General features: G+C 43.4%; 3 protein-coding genes across 5 annotated transcripts in view; 2 read left to right on the top strand and 1 right to left on the bottom strand.

The window, feature by feature from the left end:
- clstn1 (calsyntenin 1) overlaps positions 1-13,627 on the top strand; it is a 30,423-nt gene extending 16,796 nt beyond the window's left edge. For both annotated transcript variants that reach the window (XM_027016342.2, XM_027016341.2), the window contains 15 exons: positions 320-528; positions 1,163-1,312; positions 1,694-1,879; positions 2,292-2,540; positions 3,099-3,220; positions 3,781-3,943; positions 4,298-4,342; positions 5,235-5,392; positions 5,595-5,743; positions 5,899-6,125; positions 6,511-6,681; positions 7,290-7,435; positions 7,698-7,833; positions 9,321-9,505; positions 10,155-13,627. In XM_027016342.2, coding sequence (XP_026872143.2) covers positions 320-528; positions 1,163-1,312; positions 1,694-1,879; positions 2,292-2,540; positions 3,099-3,220; positions 3,781-3,943; positions 4,298-4,342; positions 5,235-5,392; positions 5,595-5,743; positions 5,899-6,125; positions 6,511-6,681; positions 7,290-7,435; positions 7,698-7,833; positions 9,321-9,505; positions 10,155-10,349 — 2,491 coding nt within the window. In that variant the 3' untranslated portion in view covers positions 10,350-13,627. The remainder of the gene's footprint in view (positions 1-319; positions 529-1,162; positions 1,313-1,693; positions 1,880-2,291; positions 2,541-3,098; positions 3,221-3,780; positions 3,944-4,297; positions 4,343-5,234; positions 5,393-5,594; positions 5,744-5,898; positions 6,126-6,510; positions 6,682-7,289; positions 7,436-7,697; positions 7,834-9,320; positions 9,506-10,154) is intronic.
- Positions 13,628-14,283: 656 nt separating this feature from the next.
- Positions 14,284-17,076, bottom strand: lzic (leucine zipper and CTNNBIP1 domain containing). Its single transcript, XM_027016343.2, has 7 exons — positions 16,747-17,076; positions 16,344-16,453; positions 15,995-16,130; positions 15,811-15,909; positions 15,622-15,717; positions 15,288-15,369; positions 14,284-14,921 (listed from the first exon to the last, which is right to left on the bottom strand). Exons 2-7 carry the CDS (start codon positions 16,442-16,444, stop codon positions 14,863-14,865), a joined length of 573 nt encoding a protein of 190 aa, XP_026872144.2. The 5' UTR covers positions 16,445-16,453; positions 16,747-17,076; the 3' UTR covers positions 14,284-14,862.
- A 32-nt stretch (positions 17,077-17,108) lies between these two features.
- On the top strand, positions 17,109-21,035 carry LOC113581275 (nicotinamide/nicotinic acid mononucleotide adenylyltransferase 1). Of its 2 annotated transcripts, none has more exons than XM_027016295.2 (6): positions 17,109-17,171; positions 18,063-18,217; positions 18,547-18,730; positions 19,134-19,264; positions 19,897-20,272; positions 20,872-21,035. In XM_027016295.2, exons 2-6 carry the CDS (start codon positions 18,103-18,105, stop codon positions 20,894-20,896), a joined length of 831 nt encoding a protein of 276 aa, XP_026872096.1. In that variant the 5' UTR covers positions 17,109-17,171; positions 18,063-18,102; the 3' UTR covers positions 20,897-21,035. The 2 variants fall into 2 exon arrangements, with proteins under 2 accessions (XP_026872096.1, XP_026872097.1); XM_027016296.2 differs by lacking the exon at positions 17,109-17,171 and adding an exon at positions 17,185-17,243.
- The last annotated feature ends 3,966 nt before the right edge of the window (positions 21,036-25,001 follow it).

The following is a 25,001-nucleotide window of genomic DNA, read 5'->3' as shown; positions in this document are numbered from 1 at the left end:
ATCTAAACAGCCTTTATGCATGCTTCTGTGACTGACTGGTGATATATTAACTTATTAAGGCTGTTCTAAAACCCTGGAACACATTCTAGATCTTCAGATCCCTGAAGTACATGCAGTATAATTTTTTTAGCTGAGCCACACAATTATTTCTTTTTTTAAAGATTTGTGAGATTCATTACTGCCCTAGCATTGCTGTGAATGTCATGTGGAGATGGATGGTTATATTCCAGTGCTGGCCCAGTGCTGCACAGGTGGCGTGGTCAGGACCGTTTCCTCTGCTGCTCTGCGCCCTCTGCTGACTCTCCTCTTGTCTCTGCAGGGCCACCGTCCACATCCAGGTGAACGACGTGAATGAGTACTCGCCCGTGTTCAAGGAGAAGACTTACAAGGCCACAGTCATCGAGGGAAAGAAGTACGACAACATCCTGAAGGTGGAGGCGGTGGATGCTGACTGCTCCTTCCAGTTCAGTCAGATCTGCAACTACGAGATCGTCACTCCCGACGTGCCCTTCACCATCGACAAGGATGGTGAGGCGCAGAGATGTGGCATACACACACAAAACACAAAAGCACTTATTTATAGAACACACACAGTCTCAAATTGCATTTTTATTTATTTTGCTGAAGCTGAAGCTGAACCTGAAGCACCAGAAACGGACACACTGCTTTTTGTGGGCCTCTTTTGGCTGGGACATTTGTAACAAGGTTCGATTGATATGTTAATGTTGAAAAATTAAGCTTTATCTTATGTTTGTCTTTGGTGAAGTCAGACAGTGAGAGCATATTTTCCCAGGTCTCAGGACTCCTGACCCTGCGAGATGCTAAAACAACTTCTCGGTTAGACTTTGAAATGGTTTCTCTGAGTTATTAACACAAACTAAGAGGCGCGTGCAGCTTGAAACACTGCAGCAGACCTAGTGCTGACGTGAGCGCCGAAGAAAGGGCGCATTACACCTGTTTGAATATACCAGCAGACATTTCAACATCCTACATTCTTCTTAAAGGACTCCAGATCTGGCAGTGATATAGTTTTACCGTTGTTATTTATGTTCTTTTTAAACATACTTCGGTTTCATGCCATGCAGGAGAAGTGCTATTTAAATGAAGAGTTTGTTTGTTTGTTTGTTTGTTACTGAAACTGCTGCTTTTCTGCCATATGCAGGCAACATCAAGAACACAGAGAAGCTGAACTACAGCAAGGAGCGCATGTACAAGCTGACGGTGACAGCCTACGACTGTGGCAAAAACCGCGCGTCGGAGGACGTCCTCGTCAAGATCAACATCAAACCCACCTGCAAACCAGGCTGGCAAGGTAACGTGGGACACTTTTAAGCACTGAGTGCTCCAACAGCAGCTAGTTCCACCATGAGTCCTGACGTACACTTTGTTAGATATGGTTCATTTTTTTTGTTTGCAATCAGTCCAATTTAAAGAAATCAAACTGCTATGTGAGGCTTCATGATGCCACAGTCTACTGTTAGCCTGCTTGTTGAACTTCATTGTACAGCTGGTTTCTGCACTATGGAGGGTCACATGACCACTCATATTTACTGCCTTAACTGATCTGCAGTTTGCTTTATTATTTCCAGAAAAGATCAGGCATCAGGTTTCAAAGAGCTGAATGTGCCGTGTGTGTGTATGTGTGCGTGTGTTCCTGTGTGTGCGCATGTGTGTGCGTGCGTGACCACGGCAGGCTTTAATAAACGTGTGGAGTACGAGCCAGGCACAGGCAGCTTGGCACTCTTCCCAAGCATTCAGCTGGAGACCTGTGAGGAGCCCATCACCTCCATCCAGGCCAGCATCGAGCTGGAAACCAACCACATCGGCAAGGGCTGTGACCGGGACACCTACTCAGAGAAGTCCCTGCACCGGCTGTGCGGTGAGTCAGAAAGCATGGGGCAGCGGATGGGGCTCAGGTGACATCCCTGCTGATTTCTTTCTGATTTCAGCTAATTTTAATGTGACTGATTTGATTTGATTTCATTTGATTTTGTGTTTACCCTCATTCATCATCAGGGCTGTCATTAAATTTACCCCTGCCTTTTGAAATCTGTTCCTTTTATTGTTATTGCCTTCCTCTTCTGGCAGTATTATCTTTATATAATATCTTTCCTCAACACAGTGTGATCATGGTAGTGCCTTGGCCCACCGCTGGGTCACTGATGGATAACTTGTGTTTATCTGCTGGGTCACCGCTGAGTCACTGCTATTTAACTGCTGTTTATCCAGTCGCACACTCCTGTGTAACCGTTGCGTAACAGCTGTGTAACTGCAGTCCGTGTGTTGTTCAGGTGCCAGCTCAGGCACCGTAGAGCTGCTGCCTGCTCCGAGCAGCACTGCCAACTGGACTTCCGGCGTGCCCACCGACAACGGGCACGACAGCGACCTGGTGTTCGAGTTTAACGGCACCCAGGCCATCAGGGTCCCCGAGAGCATGGTGAGCACCAGCCTGAGGGAGCCGTTCACCCTCTCTGTGTGGATCCGACATGGCCCCAGCAGCAGGGAGAAGGAGACCATCCTCTGCAACTCCGACAAGACAGGTGAGAGCAGCCGCTCCATAACGCTGAAATGTACCGGGATTATATTCCACGGGATCATGATATGTTACATGTTACTCAGCGTTGCAATCCGTGCATAGTGCTCATATGAAATGTTCAAGATCACTCAAAGGTGTAACGACACCACTCACCAGTGATGTTAGGGAAGGACGCAGAGCGTTTAAAGGGCTGAGTGTTGGAGAAAAGGGTTAAAGCCGAAGGCTTGTGTAAGAGGAGCTCCATCATGCGGACGGCCTTGTGTGCTTCACGGAGAGCAGGCACGTCCGTGCAGCCTCGGGCAGTGTGCCCAGGCACCTGTTTAGATTAGTGTGAGTGTAGCTGGAGCACGTGCACTGACCCAGACGCCGGACGTGTTCGCACACCACCGATGTTCCGCAGTGCACCGCCCGATCCTTCCTCGTGGCTTCGGCGAGCGGCACAAACCGCTGCAAAGCTGGTAACGAGGGTTTTGTCAACGCAGCGGTTGTCGGAGGCTCAGACCACACGACCTGTCCGCAGATGGTTAAACGTAGGTGTTGCATGTGTCTGTGTCTCCTGTAGAGATGAACAGGCATCACTATTCGCTGTACGTGCACAACTGCCGCCTCGTGTTTCTCCTGCGCCAGGAACCCAGCGAGTCCGAGAGCTACAAACCAGCAGAGTTCCACTGGAAACTGGACCAGGTGAGTGAGCAGGTTTCTAAGGCCCGTGTGTTTGCGTGCAGACGCATGAGCAGCTCTCCGTGTGTCCGGTGACTGAGCTACTTTGCGCAGTATATGAGCTTCGACACAAGCAAGGCTTAGGATTGCCACCACCTCGTCCTTAAAGTTGCACGTATGAGATAAAAAGCTAAAGAGAGTGCCCAAATATTCAGCCTGAATGAAGTATTGTAGGATGGCTGACCGGGAAACCGCTCTGAATGTAATGTTATTTATATGAAGAAATTTGGGAGAGTAAATGTTAATTTTTTACATACATTGGGGCTTTTCATAATTATTTCTGCGTAGTGAGACAAACAGGTTTTTTTTTTTTCTGCTGCTGGAACCCTGAAACGTCAGCCCTTGTCTGCAGCCTGTATGGTTTTGGTGTGGTGCTGCCTTTCTCACATACAATCCTGAAGCCCTTTGAGAAAGCCGAGCTGGGGGTAGCGAGCTGTCCTCGTAGGCGGGCGGTGAATGTGCACTGCACGGCCGTCCCTAACAGTGTGTGCAAGCGCACATGCTGAGCTGTTGCCTCTGCTCAGGTGTGTGATAAAGAGTGGCACCACTACGTGCTGAACGTCGAGTTCCCCGCCGTGGCTCTGTTTGTCGACGGTGCCTCCTTTGAGCCGTTCCTGGTCACAGAGGACTACCCTCTCCACACCTCCAAGATCGAAACGCAGCTCACTATCGGCGCCTGCTGGCAAGGTACACCTTTCAGTGAAGCGTTTTATTCCATCTTCAGAAATGATCTTTTTGCTAGAGCTGAAAACTGTTTTCTGCCTCTAATGTTCTATTGCAAATGGAAGCATGAAGAATATTGGCGAGGTGGCTTATAGATTATAAAGTAATCTGTAATTTACCTCACCGATATGCCTCGTGCTGTACTAGTAGATGTGATTTGTACAGTCACAGACTGTGGTAATAGTAGTCATACTGTCAACAGCGTGCGACTGAAATGTAATGTAATGCATGGCATCAGATCAAAACCAAGCTTACCTTTTTTTCTCCTGACTAAAGCAAATGCTTTCCTGTCCCGACTCTTCTGTCTCACCTCCCCAGACCTATCAGGACACGACAATGACAGCGTCTCAGAGCCTTTCACAGGTTGCCTAAATCTTTCCCAGTGTGTTCGTGAATTAACATGGCGCTCGCGCGGCTGACGGCAGCCCCGCCTCAGCTGGCTGAGCGCCGCGCGCCCTCAGCGTCTGTTCGCGTAACATTCCCAGCATGCAACGGTCCTGGCCAGATGCTCCGCCGCCCATCCCACCTGCTCCTACGCACCGCTTTATCTGTTGTTTGTTTTTATGTACACCAACTGCTTACGCTTTGAGTTTTGCGTGCAAATCCGGAGACATATTGCCGATAGCACAGCAGAAAGTGCTATGGAGTCAGACCAACGGCGGCAGACGTGTTGTGTGTGATGTGCTGTGGCGTGTGGTTTACCGCTGCTTGGGCGGCACTCTGGCGCACCTACCTGCTTCGTGACCCCGAGGTCGCACAGCTGTGTAGGTCACAGTGCAGCGGATCTGTCTCCAGGACAGAGGGGCACAGTTTCTTTGCACAGTGCACACTTGTATTCACATACAGGAGCTGCAAACACGTCAAATATAGCAGCCGATCATTTCTAACGGGCTGAGAGATAATGCGCAGGCGTTACTAAGATGTATTTGCTTTGCGGAACGGGAAACATAACTTGAAGGCTACCCTCCCCCTTTTCACTTATCCCTGCTCATATTAATTTCCATTCATCTTCCATTGTTTGACCTCCATGTTTCACAGTAATTACGCTCCCTGCCTGGGGGAGCTGCATGAGGCTGTCCATCCGTCACAGCTGTCTCTGGGTCCGTGGCCATGGCCCCACCTGGCCCAAGCAGAGCGGCCGTACTAACTTGCATGGGCAACAGTCACGTTTGCTTGTGCACGTGGAGACGCGGGGCATGCTCGAGACCCTGGCCCTGCCGATGCTCACCCCTCCCCCCCCTCTGGGTCTGTACAGGAGGCAGTGCCCACATGACCCAGTACTTCCAAGGCAGCTTGGCCGGCCTCATGATCCGCTCCGGCAAGCTGGAGGACAAGAAGGTGATCGACTGCCTGTACACCTGTAAGGAGGGCCTGGACGTGCAGCTGCCCGAGGAGGTGGCTTCTGCCGTGAAGGTGAAGGAAACATCGAAAAGGAGAAACTTTCTGGGTTGATCTAACATCAAAGGCTAAATGGCAGGGAGCTGCTATTTGAGATGAAAGGCTACGGGATTAAACTATATTTAGATGCAGAGCTGAGAAGGCAGTGGACTGAGGGTGTTCTGCTGCAGTGACTCAGCAAGTCTGATTCTGTACTCCCCGCTGTGTGCCTGCGCAGGTGGAGTTTAACCCCAACCAGGCCTCGTTGACCCTGGAGGGGGATGACATCGAGAGCGTCGAGAAGGTCATGCAGCACATTTCTTACCTGAACTCCAGGCAGTTCCCCACGCCAGGGATACGGCACCTCCGCATCACCACCACTGTCAAGTTAGTGTCCTGCTGCGCACTCTCCTTCAGAACACACTCACGCTGACAGTAACATCAGGCTTCTGGGGAACGTCTTCTGTCTTTCTTGTCTCCGAGTGCGTAGAGAGGAGGGTCTGCGTATAGCGGCAGGTTAAGCTCATGCTTGTGCCCTTTAGGTGCTTCAACGAGGAGACGTGCATCTCCATGCCCGACGACGAGGGCTACGTCATGGTCCTCCAGCCCGAGGAGCCGAAGATCAGCCTGCGCGGCATTGACCACTTTGCCCGCAGCGCCGTCGAGTTCGAGAGTGTCGAGGGCGTCACGCTGTTCCCGGAGCTGCGTGTCATCAGCACGATCACGCGCGAGGCCGAGGCCGAGGCCGAGGGGGAGGACGAGCCCACAGGTAGCGCCCCCCGGTGGCCATCTGCCTCACTGCTGGTGAGGGAGGATGAGGGACAATAGAGAGGGAGAATGAGAGAACCATGGAGGAGGCCAAAAGGCTTTATTGCCTTATAAGAGCTGGTGGTTGGGTGGGTGGCGCAATGACCTCTGTCTCCTGTGTTTCTGTTGAGAGGAGGAGAGGAAAGATTTTCAGGCTAGACACGTTATGCAATACTGATGCTTATGAAATTCGATAGAGGTGAAATGCAAACTTTATATATAGAATGAATATCTCTTGACTTAAGATTTTAAAAAGTATTCATTTGCAATGCTAATATTGGAGTTAGACTCCTTGGAGAAAATATGACCAATGTAATATGTACCAATGTAAAATGTGTCTTTGGCAGTGCAAGAGACTGTGGTTTCTGAGGAGATCATGCACAACCTGGATACGTGTGAAGTAACGGTAGTGGGGGACGACCTTGACGGAGAGCACGAGAGTCTCGAGGTGGACCTGGCACAGGTGCAGCAGAGAGGCCTGGAGGTCAGCTCCACCAACGTGGGCGTGGTCATCACTGGTATGTTTCTCTCTTTTCCTTGGGTCCTCGACCAGAGCCCTCGGGACTTGAGGGTCCTGCGTAGTACCTTAACTGTTCCCAGGACAGCTCCGTGCACACTTTTTGAGAGAGATCTCGGATGTTGTTCCTGGGATCTGGAACCACTGTTGCCTTCGCACCTTACTTACACACACACACACACACACACACACACACACACACACATATATGTGTGTGTGTGTGTGTGTGTGTGTGTGTGTGTGTGTGTGTGTGTGTGTGTGTGTGTGTGTGTGTGTTTAATACATATGTATTATATTACATCAAATCAGTATTGACTAAGGCTGACCAAAAGCTGAATTTGTCATTTTTTGTCTGATAATGTTAAAAATGTGAATAAAGGCAGAACTTCTATTCTCTTTTCCAAATCGCAGTCCAATGAGCAAGGACGTAAAACAGTTCTGTGTCTAATTTCAGATGGAATCTGTCCTTTGAACTGTGTTTGAGTTTCACTCTAGTGTGGCCCTGAGATGGCTGTTACTTCTGCGGTTCTGATGGTGTGTTTCGGTGGTTCTGGTGGTGTGTTCTGGTGGTTCTGATGGTTCTGATGGTGTGTCCTGGTGTTTGGTCAGGTGTGAACACCATGGCAAACTACGAGCAGGTGCTGCACCTGATCCGCTACAGGAACTGGCACACGGAGACGCTGTTTGACAGGAAGTTCAAGCTGGTCTGCTCCGAGCTCAACGGCCGCTACATCAGCAATGACTTCAAGGTCGAGGTATTGCTGAGCGTGCAGTCTCGCACTGATTACAGCTTTCACGTCGTGTTTTCTAAACGAATGCATTGCAGTGAATTGCATTTTTATGTAAGCGCATATATTCAAAAACACTTACATTTTCAAGCACAGAAAACTAAGCGTATTTATGCAGTTTTTCTTCCATGACCATGTCAGTATCCAGTATCCTCAACATTTAAAAATAGCTCCCAGGATTCAATTTACCCCGAGTGAAATGTGTGTTGCTGTGGGTGTGCTCCCTCAGGTCAGCATCATCCACACAGCCAACCCCATGGAGCATGCTAACAATGCCATGTGGCAGCCTCAGTTCATCAACCAAGTCAAGCACGCGTCCGTGGACCTGTCCGGACACAACCTGGCCAACACACATCAGGCTTCAGGTGCCCCAGCATCCATCTGGGCTGCTCTCCTACGAGCACCCGTCCGTTCAAGCATGCCGCAGTTCCCGCAAGCATTCCGACTATCTATGGGTTGCTCCAGTTCTCAGTTTACAACTCATAATCCAGCTAAGAAGGATTCGTAATCAAAGCAATAATCTGCTTAATTTCAAATTTATCTTTCCTAGAGCCAAATCAGTTAAAATCTGGGGTAGATAAAGATTTTTTTATGGTGCATATTTGCACACCACTTGTGACATCTGGATGGCCAATCTCCATGTCACTCTGTCCAGCTGTCCACAGTGTCTGAGTGGTGATACCTGAAGTTTGTCTATATTATGATCTCCTTTGCTCTCTCTTTTCTCCGGTCTCCTTACTCTTCTTTCCCTTGTCCTCTCTCCTCTCTCTGGTCTCCGCTCTCATATCTCTCCGGTCTCCTCTCTCTGGTCTCCGCTCTCATATCTCTCCGGTCTCCTCTCTCCTCTCTCTGGTCTCCGCTCTCATATCTCTCCGGTCTCCCCTCTCCTCTCTCTGGTCTCCTCTCTCCTCTCTCTGGTCTCCACTCTCATATCTCTCTGGTCTCCTCTCTCCTCTCTCTGGTCTCCGCTCTCATATCTCTCCGGTCTCCTCTCTCTGGTCTCTGCTCTCATATCTCTCCGGTCTCCTCTCTCTGGTCTCCGCTCTCATATCTCTCCGGTCTCCTCTCTCCTCTCTCTGGTCTTCTCTCTCCTCTCTCCGGTCTCCTCTCTCCTCTTTCTGGTCTCCACTCTCATATCTCTCCGGTCTCCTCTCTCCTCTCTCTGGTCTCCTCTCTCATATCTCTCCGGTCTCCGCTCTCATATCTCTCCGGTCTCCTCTCTCCTCTCTCCGGTCTCCTCTCTCCTCTCTCCGGTCTCCTCTCTCCTCTCTCTGGTCTCCGCTCTCATATCTCTCCGGTCTCCTCTCTCCGGTCTCCTCTCTCCTCTCTCTGGTCCCCGCTCTCATATCTCTCTGGTCTCCTCTCTCCGGTCTCCGCTCTCATATCTCTCCGGTCTCCTCTCTCCTCTCTCTGTTCTCCGCTCTCATATCTCTCCTCTCTCTGGTCTCCTCTCTCCTCTCTCCGGTCTCCTCTCTCCGGTCTCCGCTCTCATATCTCTCCGGTCTCCTCTCTCCTCTCTCTGGTCTCCGCTCTCATATCTCTCTGGTCTCCTCTCTCCTCTCTCCGGTCTCCTCTCTCCGGTCTCCGCTCTCATATCTCTCCGGTCTCCTCTCTCCGGTCTCCTCTCTCCTCTCTCCGGTCTCCGCTCTCATATCTCTCCGGTCTCCTCTCTCCTCTCTCCGGTCTCTGCTCTCATATCTCTCCGGTCTCCTCTCTCCTCTCTCTGGTCTCCGCTCTCATATCTCTCCTCTCTCCTCTCTCTGGTCTCCTATCTCCTCTCTCCGCTCTCATATCTCTCCGGTCTCCTCTCTCCTCTCTCTGGTCTCCTCCCTGTCCTTTCCACCCGTCACAGTCGTGCCCAGTGCTGCCACCATCGTCATCGTGGTGTGTGTGAGCTTCCTGGTGTTCATGATTATCCTGGGTGTATTTCGGATCCGGGCCGCACACCAGCGCACCATGAGAGACCAGGAGAGCGGCAAAGAGAATGAGATGGACTGGGACGATTCAGCCCTCACCATCACAGTCAACCCTATGGAGGTAGCAGACAGCAGATACAATTTACCTTGTGGCTAAACTCTGTGTCCCACTCTCCTTGGAAAACAAAATATAAACAAAAAATGAACACCGCGATCAGCTAAACCACATTCCAGACAGCTCTAGAAAAGCATCAGTCTGAATGTATTCATGTATTCGAACTGTGATTACAAAACTACCAGCTTTTCAAAACCAATGGAGCCCTTAAAGGCATTTAAGACCTCAGGGAGCCAAACTGTCAGCACCTTCGCAGTCGCAACTAATTAGCATGAACAGCGTGAAGCTGTGATTGTGATGGCAGGCTGCTATGAAGGAAGTGAGTTTTTTCTTGCAACAGTAACAATTTGTTACATCATCTCCAAGCAAAACTAGAATCAGAATGACAGGTTAGAGGAAAGGCAGTGCTCTGGACTGGCAAGGGTTTCTGCAGGATTCTATCATCCCAGAAGACTGCAGAGGAATCCTTAAATGGACACACTGAAGCCAGTGGGCTCCTGAATTATGTAACGGAAATGAAAAAAAAAATCATATTCCATCCTCATCACTCCTTTTTTTTTACTCTTTCTTTCCCTCACTCATTCTCTCCCTCTTATCCTTTCTCTCTCTCTCTTACTGTCTGTCTCTCTTTCTCCCTGTGTCTGCTCCTCGGCAGACTTATGAGGACCAACACAGCAGCGAGGAAGAGGAGGAAGAGGAAGAGGAGAGCGAGGACGGCGAGGAGGAAGACGACATCACCAGCGCCGAGTCAGAGAGCAGCGAGGATGAAGAGGGGGTGGAGCAGGAGGACCAGCAGGGCACCAGCCGACAGCAACAGCTGGAGTGGGACGACTCCACCCTCACCTACTGACACACATGACCTCCATCACACGCACACCTGTACACACACCTCCACCTGCTTATTCACTGTCTCACCTCTCCACCTGCGGGGAGTCCCCTTGCCTACCTACAGAGCCATGAGTTCAAAACAACAAAAATGTTCTTCAGGCTGAGAACATGAATACATATATATTTAGTGTCTGTGGTGACAGATGTTGCAGAGTCAACTTCATTTCCATTGGCCAGGGCTTCTCTGGTATCAGCTTAGTGGTGATATTCAGTGTAGTATAGTTATCACATAATAGCTGAATGCAAGTTTTTAAATTATTTCTTGTTTTTTAACCAAGGGAAACCTGGCCTAGATTTGTTTTTTTTATTTCTTATTTGTATTACTAGCTATGTAAGGATACAGCCTTGCACTTTTTCCTTTTACATGTTAAGTCTTTCAAATTGAGAATGATTTTATGTATATTGCACATGAATTTGTAATTGGTTTGCTACAGGTCCTTTCGAGAAGCTTCGGCGTGCTGTTTTTCCCTGCGTGTGCTCTGTCCTGGAGACAGGAAGGCCAAGACGCTTCTTGCTCACCGTTGACCTTTTTCTTCTGTTTTTTTTTTTGGTCCTTCTCTCTATAGTGCATGAGAAAATTTGCAAAGTCCTGCATAGAGAAAAAGAAGATTGCTTTTTGATATTTTGTAAATACAATGAAACCATGTAATTAGTTGTGTGTCAGTGCGAAGCCTAACCGATGGTGTCCAGTATCCAAAGCGCCACAGCACCCGCTGTATGATTAGCGTCACAGAGCCCACGGCATGTTTCGGACAATTTAGCAGAGCTCTTCCATCATGCTTGTGTGACATGTCTTCTTGACAGAGAGAAACCCATGACAGAGGCTGAGGTTTCTGTGGCAAAATGTTGCTCATTTGGTCTTGTTTCTTGGAGGTGGGTATCTATTGCTTTGTTTTATGTTTTTATTTAAATGGAGTGGGTGAGCGTGGACTCGGTTCAGTGTTTTGGTTATACTTTAAACAGTACAAATACTATGACTGAGACTCTGATGATTCTAGTTCTCATGAAGGTCCGTTGTTGGACAGAGGTTTCTGTTTTGGAGACGCTGAATAGTCACGTTCAGGTGATGACTATACATTTGTTTTATGAGTGGTACTGTGTGTTGTATAGTTCAGGCACACTGCAGGCGTTTAAGCCAGTGGTAGCAAGAATTTTTCCTATAATGCTGTCTGCTCGGTCACGATCCATTCGGACCGCACCGATCTTACTCAAGTTTGGACAAAAGGAGCTTCCATAGTTTGCCAATTCTGTTAGCTTTAATTCTGCTTTCTGTAAACAAAATTCCTGCTGAAAAATAATCAGTTAATTGAACTGCTAAAATTTCATGGACGCTTGTTCTTTAAAGTCTGTTTAAGCTTGTTTTAAACCTTTATTGGCATTCTGTCCTTCCTTGGCCTCAGAGGAATCGTCCTTTGGAACATACATTAATATGAATACTTGAGAAAACATACAGGTATTCAGCAACAGGTAATCTTAAAACACCAAACTTTCTTTGCAGTACTTTACTAAGTTTTGCTGTACTTGGAGCTCTACTGTACATGTTTGTTTACGTTTGGTATATTTTTTATCCTCCTGGTGTCGGTTTGAATCTCTGCAGGCTGTGTGCAGGTCATTTCCACATAGATCCTTCTAAAGTATCACTTTTGTTCTTGTTACCTGCAGTGTACAGCCAGGCCCTTGGAATTATGTCCGCACAATTATAGGCAGTCTGAAGAAAATTAAGCTTTGAAGATAATGTTGGCTTGCAGCATCTTCATACATGGTACTTAATTCAGACAACTAGTTTCTTGATTCCTTGGAATCTTTGGACATTCTCAATTTATTGCAAAACAAACAAACCGTAAACATATATACTTGTCACAGATTAGTAAGAAAAGGTCTATTTTATGACCCGGTGAAAAGGCAAGTATACTGATGTCAAAAATTATTTCCTTTATTCATGTTTCTTTCTTCCTTTTTTTTTTTTTTGGTTACATTCACAACCAATAATTCCCCTTCAGAAAAAACCCCAATAACCCCCCCCCCCCCCCCCCCCCCCCGAAAAAAAACTAAATAAATAAACAGGGCCTGCGGGCTCTAGATTTTAGCTGGCGGAGTTGGGAGTGCCTTTTGCCTATCACTGCGCATTACTAACATAACTAACTAAACACTCATCCACACTATTCGAGCTGTGGCCATCTCCTTCTTTTGTAATTATTTAATATTAGATTTTACAGTTGTAGGGGAATGATTTTTGTTCAAATAGGGGGCTGCAGCTAGTTTTATCATAAGTGGTTGTTTTAATTGTCCTACATAGGTGTCCTGTGTTCATGTTGATGTGTAGAGAAAGTAGGTCCATATTGTATCATCAATAAATATTGTACTAAATCATGTTTGAGTAAATCCACTTCTAAAGAGATGTATATTATTGAAGTTCTTTAGGCGGCATATGTGGATATGAATTTAACAACCTGTATAGTGAAAGCTCATTCTGAAGTGTAAAATCTGACTTCTTGACCAAGACTCAGAGGGAAGCATAAGCTTTATAACTGGTAAAATGACCTTTTCCCCTCCACACACATTTCTTGCGCAAACTATGTAGCGAGCTCTGAGATCTCTCACATGGTTTTCATAGGGTATTTTGTACATGTAACTTTTTGTGCAACTTTGAAACATTCTTTCTTAAAACCATCAGATGATACCAGACCATTCCATGAAACCAGGTTTGAGTTAAAGGAAAACTGCAGTTAATTCTCTTCCCAGTACAGTTGGTCATATGGGGGTAGGTGAGCCATGACCCTCTCATAAGATTTCCTGAGCAAGTTTGCCCATTTCATGCCCATCAAATATTCACATCATTCTGTTTTATATGCTAAAGCGTCCATACCTGATCTAGAAATCTAAACACAAGTGTGTGAATATGTGGGTATGTAATGGGCCATTGACTTTGCATGAATAATTCAGATACATTTCTCATGCATTATACACAGAACTGTGGACTTCAGAGGGTAATACAGAGACTATACTACTGAATCAAAGCTCGCCCATTTCACAGATTCACACCTTTCAAATGTCATTGTCTTTCAGATTGCTTTTATTTTTTGCTCTTAAAACATAAGGTGGGGAGTGGTCTTGAAATGTTGGATGCTGCCCTCGTGCTCATTCACTTTTCTACCGTTCAAAGGCAAACTGTAGTGAAGTTGATGCTTGCTCATGAACAAAATAAAGGATGAGGAGATGGGATTAAGTGTGACGCTGCAATTTTTTTGTTGTGCATTTCTTTCCAAAAATAAATAACTGGAGATACTAGAGGCCATGACTGGTACTTATCTGTAGCCAAACTGCTTTAACTTGGGAGTCTAAAAATGTCTGTTTTCAGAGTTTAAATGTTCAATTAGTTTAAATGAGAAAGCATATAGTTTATAAACACTAATTCATTATGGGGCATTCATTATTTAGTAGTGTTGATCTTTCCTCAGGCACACCCATCTTCCGCGATGATTGTAGACTGTCATCTACAAATATTTGTTGAACATCGCCCTCTAGTGGGAGACTGAAGTATGAAGTGGAATAGAAATATCTGCAATCTCATTCTGCATTGGTCCTAGTGATGCAGGGATGTGGTTATACAGTGGGTCTAAATTAATCATTTATTTTTATTCTGGAAACTTGGTATTGCTAAAGGTTCTTCCTTTAAAAATAATGAATTTGCATTATGTTAGCACCCGAACAAGGCAACCAGATTTAAGAACTGCAGTACTCATCTTCATTCTCTGGAAATATGTCACATATGATGTATAGAGCACGAGATATTTAAATCACTTGAATGCACCCATGTTGTTCATATCGAAAGACTTCCTGTTTTAGGTACGTTTCCCCCCCTCCCCAAATACCATTTCACAATTAGAGAACATACCAATGATAAATGCACATTTTATGTATTTTTACAAATGGTAAAACAAAGAAAAAGAAATGACTGCAACTTTCCAGATGCTGCCATTTCTGAGCAACTTTTGTACTATCATACAAAACATTATTATTCAACATTAGTTGAACCACTTCTATACAGAATACATAGAAGATACAATTATTACTCATTTTATAACCACGCAACCATAACTTACATGGCCAGAGCCCAATACATTCCTAATAGAAGCAAAGCAAAAGCATGCAGTTTTGAACACTCAAAACTGTTGAAATCTGTCGACCGTTAGCTGAAAAATGTGAAGGGTGTTGCAAATGTACATACTATACATTTCATCTGACATTCTGAGGATTCCTGATCGCAGCTATCGTACCGAATATGTATACAAGCATACATTAGTTAAAAGAGATTATCTTGAGTAAGATTATTCAGGTTGACTGTCCAAATAAGTACATGATTTAAAAACATATTTCGTTGAATGGCACCTAAAAATTGTGATCTGATCTGTAGGACTACATATCACATTAAAACACCTTTAAGAATTAACAGCATTTATATAACATCAGCATCCCTAGGCTGAGGTCTTTTCAACTCCAGAACTTGCTAAGGCCATTATTTTATCTTCTGATCCTATAGGAAATTTAGGGGGAAAAGGATTTGTTACAGTACATTTACACCATCACCTGGAAACAAAAAGGTGCTAAAGGTAGTGTTTTCCAAACACATCAGTCTGTTTTCATCCGGGGACTCAAATCAATACGGACAGGACAAGGTGGTATTTACTGAATTTGTATGTGGAACACGCAACTAGTTACTGTGCAATTGATACCACAGGAACATAATTCCACATCCTGATGTTAATGCAAAAGGTATCACAGCTCAACTCGGCAACTGTTTGCCTACTGTTTGTGCTTCTCAAATTTTCTGGGAAAATCCCCACGACTGCAATTAAATTGACCTGAATATAGCGAGACAGAATGACCCTTCAGCACTCACCCAGGTTAGCAGAAATCTTCTCAAATTGGCTGAGAGTTGCACTAGCATTTGCTGCAAGAAAAGCATCATCCTCAGTTGTAAGCTGCGATTTTAAGAGAAACGTGATGGTGAGGCAGGATAACAGTTCAAAGCTAGGAATGACAAACAAATCAATTGTTTATTTGAAAAACATCATCAAATCATGCCAGCAGTATGCCTGTCCAACTATCTAAAATTCTGCCTTGTCTTGAAACTTGTTTTTGAAGGCAAGAGAAAAAAGGGGGATTTCCTGCCACTCTGTCCCCAACATTAACAAATGGATCAGAGTGGAAGAACCCAGGCACACACAACTCACCTTCTCTCCCAGTTTTCTCAGAGCTGATAGGATCTCTACTTTCTGCTCAGTGTACTGGTCTCTAGGAAGTTTCCCCACCATCATATCACGGTCCATCTGAAGACAAAGCACAGTAATGGCAACCTGCATCAGGAACATTAGGCTAGCCACACTTAAGATCATATTAACACCTACACCCGCATGCATTACCTCTGCTAGCCGTGTCCTTAACTGTCCGGGCTGCTTCTTAGCAAACAGTCGAATAACTTCAGGGGTCTTAAACGCCTGGCTAATGGCAGCTTGGATAGCCTGACAGAAAACAAAATGTGAAATTAAGTGTGCGCTCTGCTTTACCAAGCTACAGACCAGTTAACATCAGAACTCAAAATCTTACCAGTTGCATCCCTCCTAGTTCATCAACAAGGGTCATGTTCCCCGACATGAGCTTCATTAATGACTCATTGAACTCACTCAACTGCTCCAATGTCTCTTTTTTTGTTTCCTCGTATTCCTCATTGTCAAGCTCTTCTCTAGAATATAAACATAAGTGAAGCAAGGTGCCAGTCTTCCACTAAAGTCTTCCACAGTATTCCACTAGTTTGTTAAAACAAGCCCTGAAAACCAGTCCCATTTCTGAAAAGCACAACTGTTCAAATTAGCCTTACAAGTTATATTCTACTACATCCGTGTCAGTATGCTCTAGGTAAAAACCAGCACTCAGTGCTAGTAGAAATGTTTATTACCTGCATTCCTCTAAATCTTGAAGTTGTTGCATTAGCCTATCCAGTTGCTCCTCCATGTTCTGCTTTAGCTTACCCGTTTCTGATTTGCCTCTAGAAGCCATCCTGTGTCCCTTTATTGCAGATATACAACAAACACCATTAGCTAGCCTTGTCACTACAACTCTATTAGCGTTGCCTATTCACACAGCCAGAGAGCCAAAACTCATGCAGGACTATAAACCCCAGGATGGGTCCATCAAGGGACGAACTTGTTCAATGTGGGACCTGTTTCAATTGGCAGTAAAATGCGTTCAGATAGCTAACCCTATCTAGGTTAAATGACCACCTAGCAAGACAGCTACAACTGTCAGACTGTAACTTCGTCGAGTTATCATTTTAAAGAGCAATTAAACAGAGATCTCACCGATTCGCTTTTCCAAAGCACTTCTGCTTTATATGCTTTAGACGTACCAGATTAGGTAGCGTTAGGCTAGATTAGCTAACCGCTAGCTAGAGAAACAAGGATTTCTGGCTAAATTACACTTTACCAGCCTTCATAAAGTAAAACAATTTGCACAATTACTGCGCCACACTGAGGTTTTAAAAAAAACAAATGGACAGCCTTGGATTGTTTCTCGACACTTTTTATCTAAAAAAAATCTGTCTGATACATGGTCTTGTTATGTACAATAAAGCAACGTGAGGTAAAGCCAAGACATTAAATCCTCTCACAGCTTCCTGTGGCGTTGTTGGGCGCGCCTAGAAACCAGTCAAAGGAAACGTTACTTAGAACCAATCACAACATCGCTTACTTACACAGGAAGCTGAGGAGTGACGTGATCTGTTTTGGTAAGTAATGGGGAAAGTATGCGTGTTTGTTTTATATGTCTAATCTAACAGCACGCAAATTACTTAACTAAGGTCAGCTATTTGAATCCACCGAGATATATTTCTTATACATAAATGTCAACATCTTAAAATATTTTTTATTATAGTTTTACTTTTTTTTTTGTTTTATGCAGCATGGCTTGACTAAGAAATGAAACTAAATACCTCACTATCTAGCTAGAAATCGTATTCGCATCTAGGTGTTTCTTATGATATAGATTATAATCTAGTCATTAATTAAGAAGTGTGTTCAATAACGTTCCCCCGGTTCTGGCTTTACCAGACATGATTCTACACGATTCAAAATCTCTGGTGACATTCGAGCTGCTGAGCTAAGACTTTCTGCTAGTACTTCACACATTAGACGTGTGGCTGCTTGGAAAAGACCCCACTAGACAAAAAGAAAGTTGTGTCCGTATAGAGAACAGTGTACATGCGTCATCAAAGGAGAGTCGTCCCCATCCCTTCCCCTCCCAGTTGTCCCAGTATTAGCATAGAAACTGCGGTACTGGTGCCCTTCTATTAAGCAGTGTCCGAGTCAGAGGAACTGTCTGATAAGGACAAGACACCGATCTGGGAGGCGGATTTATTGCTACAGTCTACAGCATCTTTTGAGATGCTGATTTTTGTTGTTGTTATTGATCTTTTCAGATAGAAACGATTGTGATTGGCCGAGGTGTTGGCTGTAGTACGAGTCATAACCAGATGTTCTTTAGTAAAACTAATGTAATTAAAAAGTATCCAGACTTTAAAAATATTGCCACTTAAACAGTGTATTAGTTTGTGTTTAGTAAATTGTTTTAACTTGATTAACTTCTCCAACTATTGACAATTGATGAAATATTTTCTCAGGTCCAGAATTAGTTCTCTCATAAGATCTCTGGCATCACCAATGGCACTGCAGGAGAGAATCAAAGTGGTTCTGTTAGCCTGTGGCTCTTTTAACCCCATCACAAACATGCACCTACGTATGTTTGAGCTCGCACGGGATTACCTGGAGGACACTGGTACGTGGAAAGTGCACAGACAAATACTGGTTCTTTTGTATGTAAATGATATACATCTAACTGCATAGATAGAGATTTAGTTTTGTGCAAGATTGTTTTAATATACTACAAATTAGATTTGGATCAAGTGGAAAGCCACCTTATAAAGTTCATATTTCTTTGGTATACAGCAAATTCAAAGTTTTTGGGGGGATTTATGTGTGTGGTTTTTTAAATTCACTTATCTATATACATTTATTTAATTTTATCTTTTCATTTTATTTACTTTTACAATTATTATTATTATTATTATTATTATTATTATTATTATTATTATTATTATTATATAGGAAGGTACCAGGTGGTAAAAGGCATCATCTCACCTGTCGGTGATGCCTATAAGAAGAAGGGTCTGATTGAGGCTCTCCATCGGGTGGAGATGGCCAGACTGGCTACGGAGACCTCCAACTGGATTACTGTGGATGACTGGGAGAGTCAGCAGGCCGAGTGGGTGGAGACAGCCAAGGTCGTCAGGTGAGGGCCTCTTTCACATACTTGTGATTTTGGTGTCAATCGTAAGATGGGCAAGAATGTGTGTGAGTTTCTGGGGCACCCTAATGCAGTGGGCATCGGTGGGCCTTGCTTTATGTATTTCATATTCCTATATAATCAGGGACATGCATCACGTCGGAGGGTTTTATGTTTAGTCCCTGATTCTGTGGCTGTTCTTAGGACAGAAGCACCTATTAAAGTAATATAGTAATCTTAGGATTATGTCTCTCTAATTTAGATTCTACTAATTTCTTATTGTATGTTTTATCATTTTATACGCAGACAATTAGTTTTTTTTTTAATTGTGTCATGGCGCATTAATTTTACTTGTTTGGATGAAGAAATCCTGTTTTTTCAATTCTTCTTTCCATTGTGTCTTCAAAAGGCACCATCACGCTGAACTGTTTGCAGACAAGAATCAAGCTGAGGTGGACACCGTGAGGTTTGGGAAGAGAAGCAGGCTGGAGGAGAATGATGATATATGCCAAAGTTCCTCTATAGATCCCAGCAGAACAGGTACTGTGCGAAAGCAGGAATGCTCTCTCCAATGGCAGTGTGCTTTAAGACTCAGAGGACCCTACTGCAAAGCAACAAGAGGGAGTTTGCTTTCTGTCACTCACTCATATCTTCTAGGCACATGTAAACCCACAATTGCCCTAGAGATTTGTTCGAATATTTAAAATAAATGTAAAAGATTTCATAACATAATTTAGTATCAGTGTTATGCAGTTGTGTTCTTAGAGTAGAACTCAATTATGTACTATGAACTGCCGTCAACTGAACAGCGGTGTAACACTGTATCTAACAGCTCACACTACAAAACAATATAATACTAACTGCAAGCACATGTCATTGTTTATACTGTTGCAAGAGCAGAAGCCCGGAGAAGAAACCTACAGATCATGTTTGTTTTTTTTGTATGGGGGAGGTTTCTTCTTTTATCATGTAGTTGGCATAATACTAATTGTTAGTTATAAGCTTCAGTTACTTGTTAGCTAGGCTAGCCTCATAGCTCCATTACAAAACTAAAGTTAAGTTTTGACACTAAAGAGGTTTTGGCTTTTCACCTTAACTTTGAGGCTACCTGTTTGTTTGTTTTTTTTCAGTAGTTCTTGGCGTGAAAAACTGATGCAGGTTTGCTTTTTCAGCTGCTCCTGAGCTGAAGCTGCTGTGTGGAGCTGATGTGCTCGAGTCTTTCAGCGTGCCCCACCTGTGGAAGCACGACGATATCGCCGAGATTGTCGGCCGCTACGGCCTGGTGTGCATCACCAGGAGCGGCTGCGATGCCGAGAAGTTCGTCTACCAATCAGACGTGCTGCACAAGCATCGCAGGAACATCCACATCGTGAGGGAGTGGGTGACCAACGAAATCTCAGCCACCCACGTGAGACGCGCTCTGTGTAGAGGCCAGAGTGTGCGGTACCTGTTGCCAGACCATGTGCTGGACTACATCCACCACCTGGGCCTGTACAGTGATGAGAGTGAGAAGAAGAACGCCAATGTTATCCTAGCTCCTCTCCAGAGGTATACTGGCACTGCTGACTGAGTTGGAACTGTAGAACTGGCATCACTCGCTGTGTGTGAGTGTGTGTGTGAGTGTGTGTGTGAGTGTGTGTGTGAGTGTGTGTGTGAGTGTGTGTGTGAGTGTGTGTGTGAGTGTGTGAGTGTGTGTGTGAGTGTGTGAGTGTGTGAGTGTGTGAGTGTGAGTGTGTGAGTGTGAGTGTGAGTGTGAGTGTGAGTGTGTGAGTGTGAGTGTGTGAGTGTGAGTGTGTGTGTGTGAGTGTGTGTGTGTGAGTGTGTGTGTGTGAGTGTGTGTGTGTGAGTGTGTGAGTGTGTGTGTGTGAGTGTGTGAGTGTGTGTGTGAGTGTGTGTGAGAGTGTGTGCGTGAACTGCCAAATACTATCCTCCCGCTGCTGTCCTTGCAACTCAGAGCCAGCACATGTTCTTCAGGCCAGATCAAAAAAATGTTTGTCTCCATTTATACACAAATGCTTTGTTTGTATTTGTTTTGACAGCACATTTTAGAGCAATCATGTACACTGTCTTTTAAAATTGCAACTTTTGCAACTGAAATGTACCTTGAATTGTAATTAATGTTACTTTTTTTTTTTTTTTTTTTACAGTTTTTTGTTCTTTGAAATCCACTGAGGCACGTTTTTGATGTAGAGTTACAGTATTTTTGATAGTGGTATTATTGGAGTATCTTGAGATGTTGGGCAGTACACATTTATTTGGACTGCTTTGTTTTTTAAAATTTCAATAAAAATGTTTGTATTGCATCAGTCATGATCTTTGTGGCCTCTTTATCTTTAATGTTGTCTTACTTAATTTGCATACACAGAAATGTGCCAGTGTTTTCTGAAAGCATTGTTTTGGACAGAGTTGTAAGACAAGTTGATGGAACCACAGATTTGCTTCAACATGCTGAAGTAACCAGACATTTGGGTGAGTCAGTCTTACAGGCTCCACATGTCTAAATGTGATTTAATAGATGATCAAAAATACACCTTGCCTCACTGGATGTTAAATGTTCTGCTATATTGCTGGACCTATATTGTTTTATTGCCTCCTTGTAGTCATGTAAAAAAAACAAAAACATTCTTTATACCTACGGTTCACACTTTTAGGATTTAACATTTTATACAGCACTCCACTCCAAAGGTGAAAGAATCATATCACCTGTTGTGAAAGTTAACAATGCAAGTTATGTAAAAGGGATAGTCTTTGTTTTTTTATGTGTGTGGGAAGAACCTAATACAATCATGATTTCCTCATGCATACAGAGGAAACTTTAAGTGTATTGCTATGATTGGATGACAATGTAATACAAGGAAAAATCCAATAGTGTGGACCTCTTTACAGCTTGGAAGAGTGAAATTTGATTTTATAATGAAACTATTCTAAAGACCTGAGAATTTGAGTGTATTTTTTCTGTAACATCTGTTCCACTTATTTTAGCTGCACATTTCAAAACATACTTTCTCTGCTGGGTCAATGACTTGTTAAAAAGAAATATTTGGTTTATATATCAAATCTTTAATTCAGATAATTTATTTTAGCTACATTATCAATTTATACAGCACCCAATAATTTATGAAAAAGTGCATAAGAAAAAAATTCAGACTGATTTGTCAATAAACCTACATTATGCTCATATAAGATAATTAATTTATTTCAAAGCCTTCATTTTTGATGCTGTATCCTGCGGAATGTCATTATTGCCTGAGTAATTGCTTTGTAATCACTAATCATTTAAAACCTGAGTAAGTACACCAGGATTAATTTTGTGTTATAATGTGTGTTCTGTCCTACCTGTTTGCATACAATTCCTCGTCTATCGTGCGTGTGTGTCAGAGATATGCCAGACCACTGCCTATTCACAAAAGCTTGTCACAGCACCACCCACTTAGTGCATCTCTTTTTAAAGCCTGATATCTCTACCTATTTCTTACACTCACATTAGTCTTGTTTTTCTTTCTTAGCAGTTAATTGACAAATTGCCGGCCAGCCTTTGTTGTACATGGGATCTGCTTAGCAACACCAACTTTGAGGGATACATGATAGCTTTGGGTGAGGCTGTATTTACTGCTAAATTAGTTTGTGAATATTTTCTCTAAGATTATATGCTATGCAAACCATTCTTTGAAGATAACTGATGGTGACTTCAACTTATTATGTGTTTTCTCATATGCCTAATAGGTAAAATAAAAGGCAGGTTTCCCAGACTAAGATTAATGAGTCTTTGACAGTAAATCACCACAGACGTTTTACTGTAGTTCAAGAACATGCTTAATCCATGTCCAAGAAATTGGCCCAAAATATTGAACATAAGCCATAGCTGACTGAAACTGTTTGCTTTTTAAAATGTGCAGTGAAATCAGTGCTCATTTAATCTTGCGCTCCCCAAGGGGTTAGCCTGTACACTCGTAAAATTGCTCTGAAGTTAAAGCAATGTAAGGTGACTGAGCAGGGCGCTGATGTCTATGTAATCAAAACTCTCAGTGCTTTAAGAAATTATGTCCTCTCCTTCAAAGTGGATGAGGAGTTTGATGAATTCACCAAAGGCTTGGATAAGAGGCACTGCAGGGTAAACCATTAATTTCACTCTTTAAGATAAAATGACTCAGTGATGTATTGGAACTTTGAAGGTTACAGTTTTCATTTATAACATCTGTTCATAAAGTCATTTGAAAGAATTTTGATTATTACCAGTGGTCATAACTAACAGCATAATGGGGTTTCTCTGGAATTAAATCAATGGATTATTTTTTAGCTCAGTGACAATTTTGTACATTCAATTTAAATCACTGTGCCAGAACAAATCCACTTTTCCTCCTATAAAGTGACAGATACATGAATTATCTTATATTTCAGAAAAAAGGGATAAAGTGCATATATGTTCTTTTAACACACACACGCACACACACACACACACAACATTCAAATATTTGACATGAAATAAACTGTAGAAAAACAGTAGGATCATGGACTGTTTGAAATCCTATCATGAATGATTTCCAAATTTATTAATTGTAACAAATTATATTCACTTGTAGTTTTTCACTTTCCATAATTACTCAGTTTGTCAACTTAATAAATTTTATCATGAAGTTCAATTTCAGATTTTAATGAAGTCACAGTTTTTTATTTACATAGCAATTTTGTGTGGAGTGTTAATTTTTTATGACGCCTCTTGAGTGTTCATTTTAGTTTGTAATGTTGAGGAAAGCAGAAGATATATGCATAAACATATTGCCATAATTAAAACTTTATATCTGAAAATCAAACATCAGCTTGTGTACCTCAAACAAAAAATAAAATAAATAAAGCCAGTGCTTAAAAAAAAGAAATGATGAAACCTGTTTCGTTACAGTCTCTGGTCACCTGGAAAGGGAAGAAACAGGTGTGCACACAGAATGGGGAAAGAAGAACAGAGCCTGGGCACACTGGATCGCGGACGACAAATTACACCTGGTATGAATATGACCTACAATTTATTTTTTAATACAGCAAACAACCTAAAAACCACAAAGAGTTCTAAAAGCACCATGGCACAAATTGTGGTTGTGTTTCCTCTTAAAATCAATTTTCCTCAAACCCCAGTAAAACTGAGCTTCTGTTCATCCCAGGTACTCCCAACCCTTACCATGACCTCACTGTTTCCTTTGAGAACTCCCTGGTATCACCATCCAAAGCTGCCCGTAGCCTGGGCGTAACTTTGGACAACCAGTTGTCGTACTCAGCTCATGTTTCTAATCTAACCCAGGCTTGCAGATTCCTCCTTTGTAACATACGAAGGATTCGACCCTTTCTTTCGCAGGAAACTACCCAGGTGCTTGTGCAGTCTCTTGTGATCTCAAAGCTAGACTACTGCAACTCATTACTTGCTGGTCTTCCTCTAAGAGCAATCAAACCTCTACAACTTGTCCAGAATGCAGCAGCACGACTGGTCTTCAATCTTCCGAAGTTCACACGTTACTCCACTGCTGCGCTCCCTTCATTGGCTCTCTGTAGCTGCATGCATCAGATTCAAAACCTTGATGCTTGCCTACAAATCCAAAAATGGACCAGTCCCTTCATACATGAGGTCAATGGTCAAAGCCCGATCTGTACCTCAAGTGGACGACAAGCATCGAGACTATTTTCTGTCCTGGCTCCAAGATGGTGGAATGAACTCTCACTTGCTGTCCGGACAGCAGAGTCCCTTGCAGTCTTCAAACGCAGACTGAAGACCCATCTATTTGCAGAATATTTAAAGAACAACTGACACTGCTCCCTTATTGACTGACTAATTTAGTACTTATTGTAGGGCATTATTTATGCTTTTTAACAAACTCTAGCACTTACTGTTTAAAGCATTTATCATTGTTTAAGATAGACCTTATGTATTTTGCACTTCTAGGTATCAGCATTCATCCCTGTATTCTACAGTATTCTAGTTCATTGGTATTTTTTAATTCTAACCTACTATACTGTACTTGGATATATTCTATGAGTAAATGACAAAGCACTTTTGTAAGTCGCCCTGGATAAGAGCGTCTGCTAAATGCTGTAAATGTAAATGTAAACTTAAATCACTTGAGTCTACCTATTAATTTTCGATACTCTGTCTTACATGGAGTTGTATTGTGAGGACCAAATCTGCAAACAAGTTTTCAAACGGACGCGAGAGTTTGAATCTCGATGAGGAAGAAGTGAAGCACTAAGCTTTAATAATGGAGAAAGTGAGTGATGTTCTTGAAAAGAACTAAAC

Source organism: Electrophorus electricus, chromosome 24, assembly GCF_013358815.1.
Source record: "Electrophorus electricus isolate fEleEle1 chromosome 24, fEleEle1.pri, whole genome shotgun sequence".
Lineage (NCBI taxonomy): Eukaryota > Metazoa > Chordata > Actinopteri > Gymnotiformes > Gymnotidae > Electrophorus > Electrophorus electricus.
Note: the sequence above shows the minus strand (reverse complement) of the source record. Positions and strands in the feature narration are given on the sequence as shown.

Coding starts and splice junctions, on each gene's coding strand:
- LOC113581275 (XM_027016295.2), top strand. CDS start 18,103: ATGGCACTGCAGGAGAGAATCAAAGTGGTTCTGTTAGCCTGTGGCTCT. Junction 18,731..19,133: donor GAGACAGCCAAGGTCGTCAG/GTGAGGGCCTCT, acceptor TGTCTTCAAAAG/GCACCATCACGCTGAACTGT. Junction 19,265..19,896: donor TATAGATCCCAGCAGAACAG/GTACTGTGCGAA, acceptor TTGCTTTTTCAG/CTGCTCCTGAGCTGAAGCTG.
- lzic (XM_027016343.2), bottom strand. CDS start 16,444: ATGGCTTCTAGAGGCAAATCAGAAACGGGTAAGCTAAAGCAGAACATG. Junction 16,131..16,343: donor CAAGATTTAGAGGAATGCAG/GTAATAAACATT, acceptor TTTATATTCTAG/AGAAGAGCTTGACAATGAGG. Junction 15,910..15,994: donor AACTAGGAGGGATGCAACTG/GTAAGATTTTGA, acceptor GTTTTCTGTCAG/GCTATCCAAGCTGCCATTAG.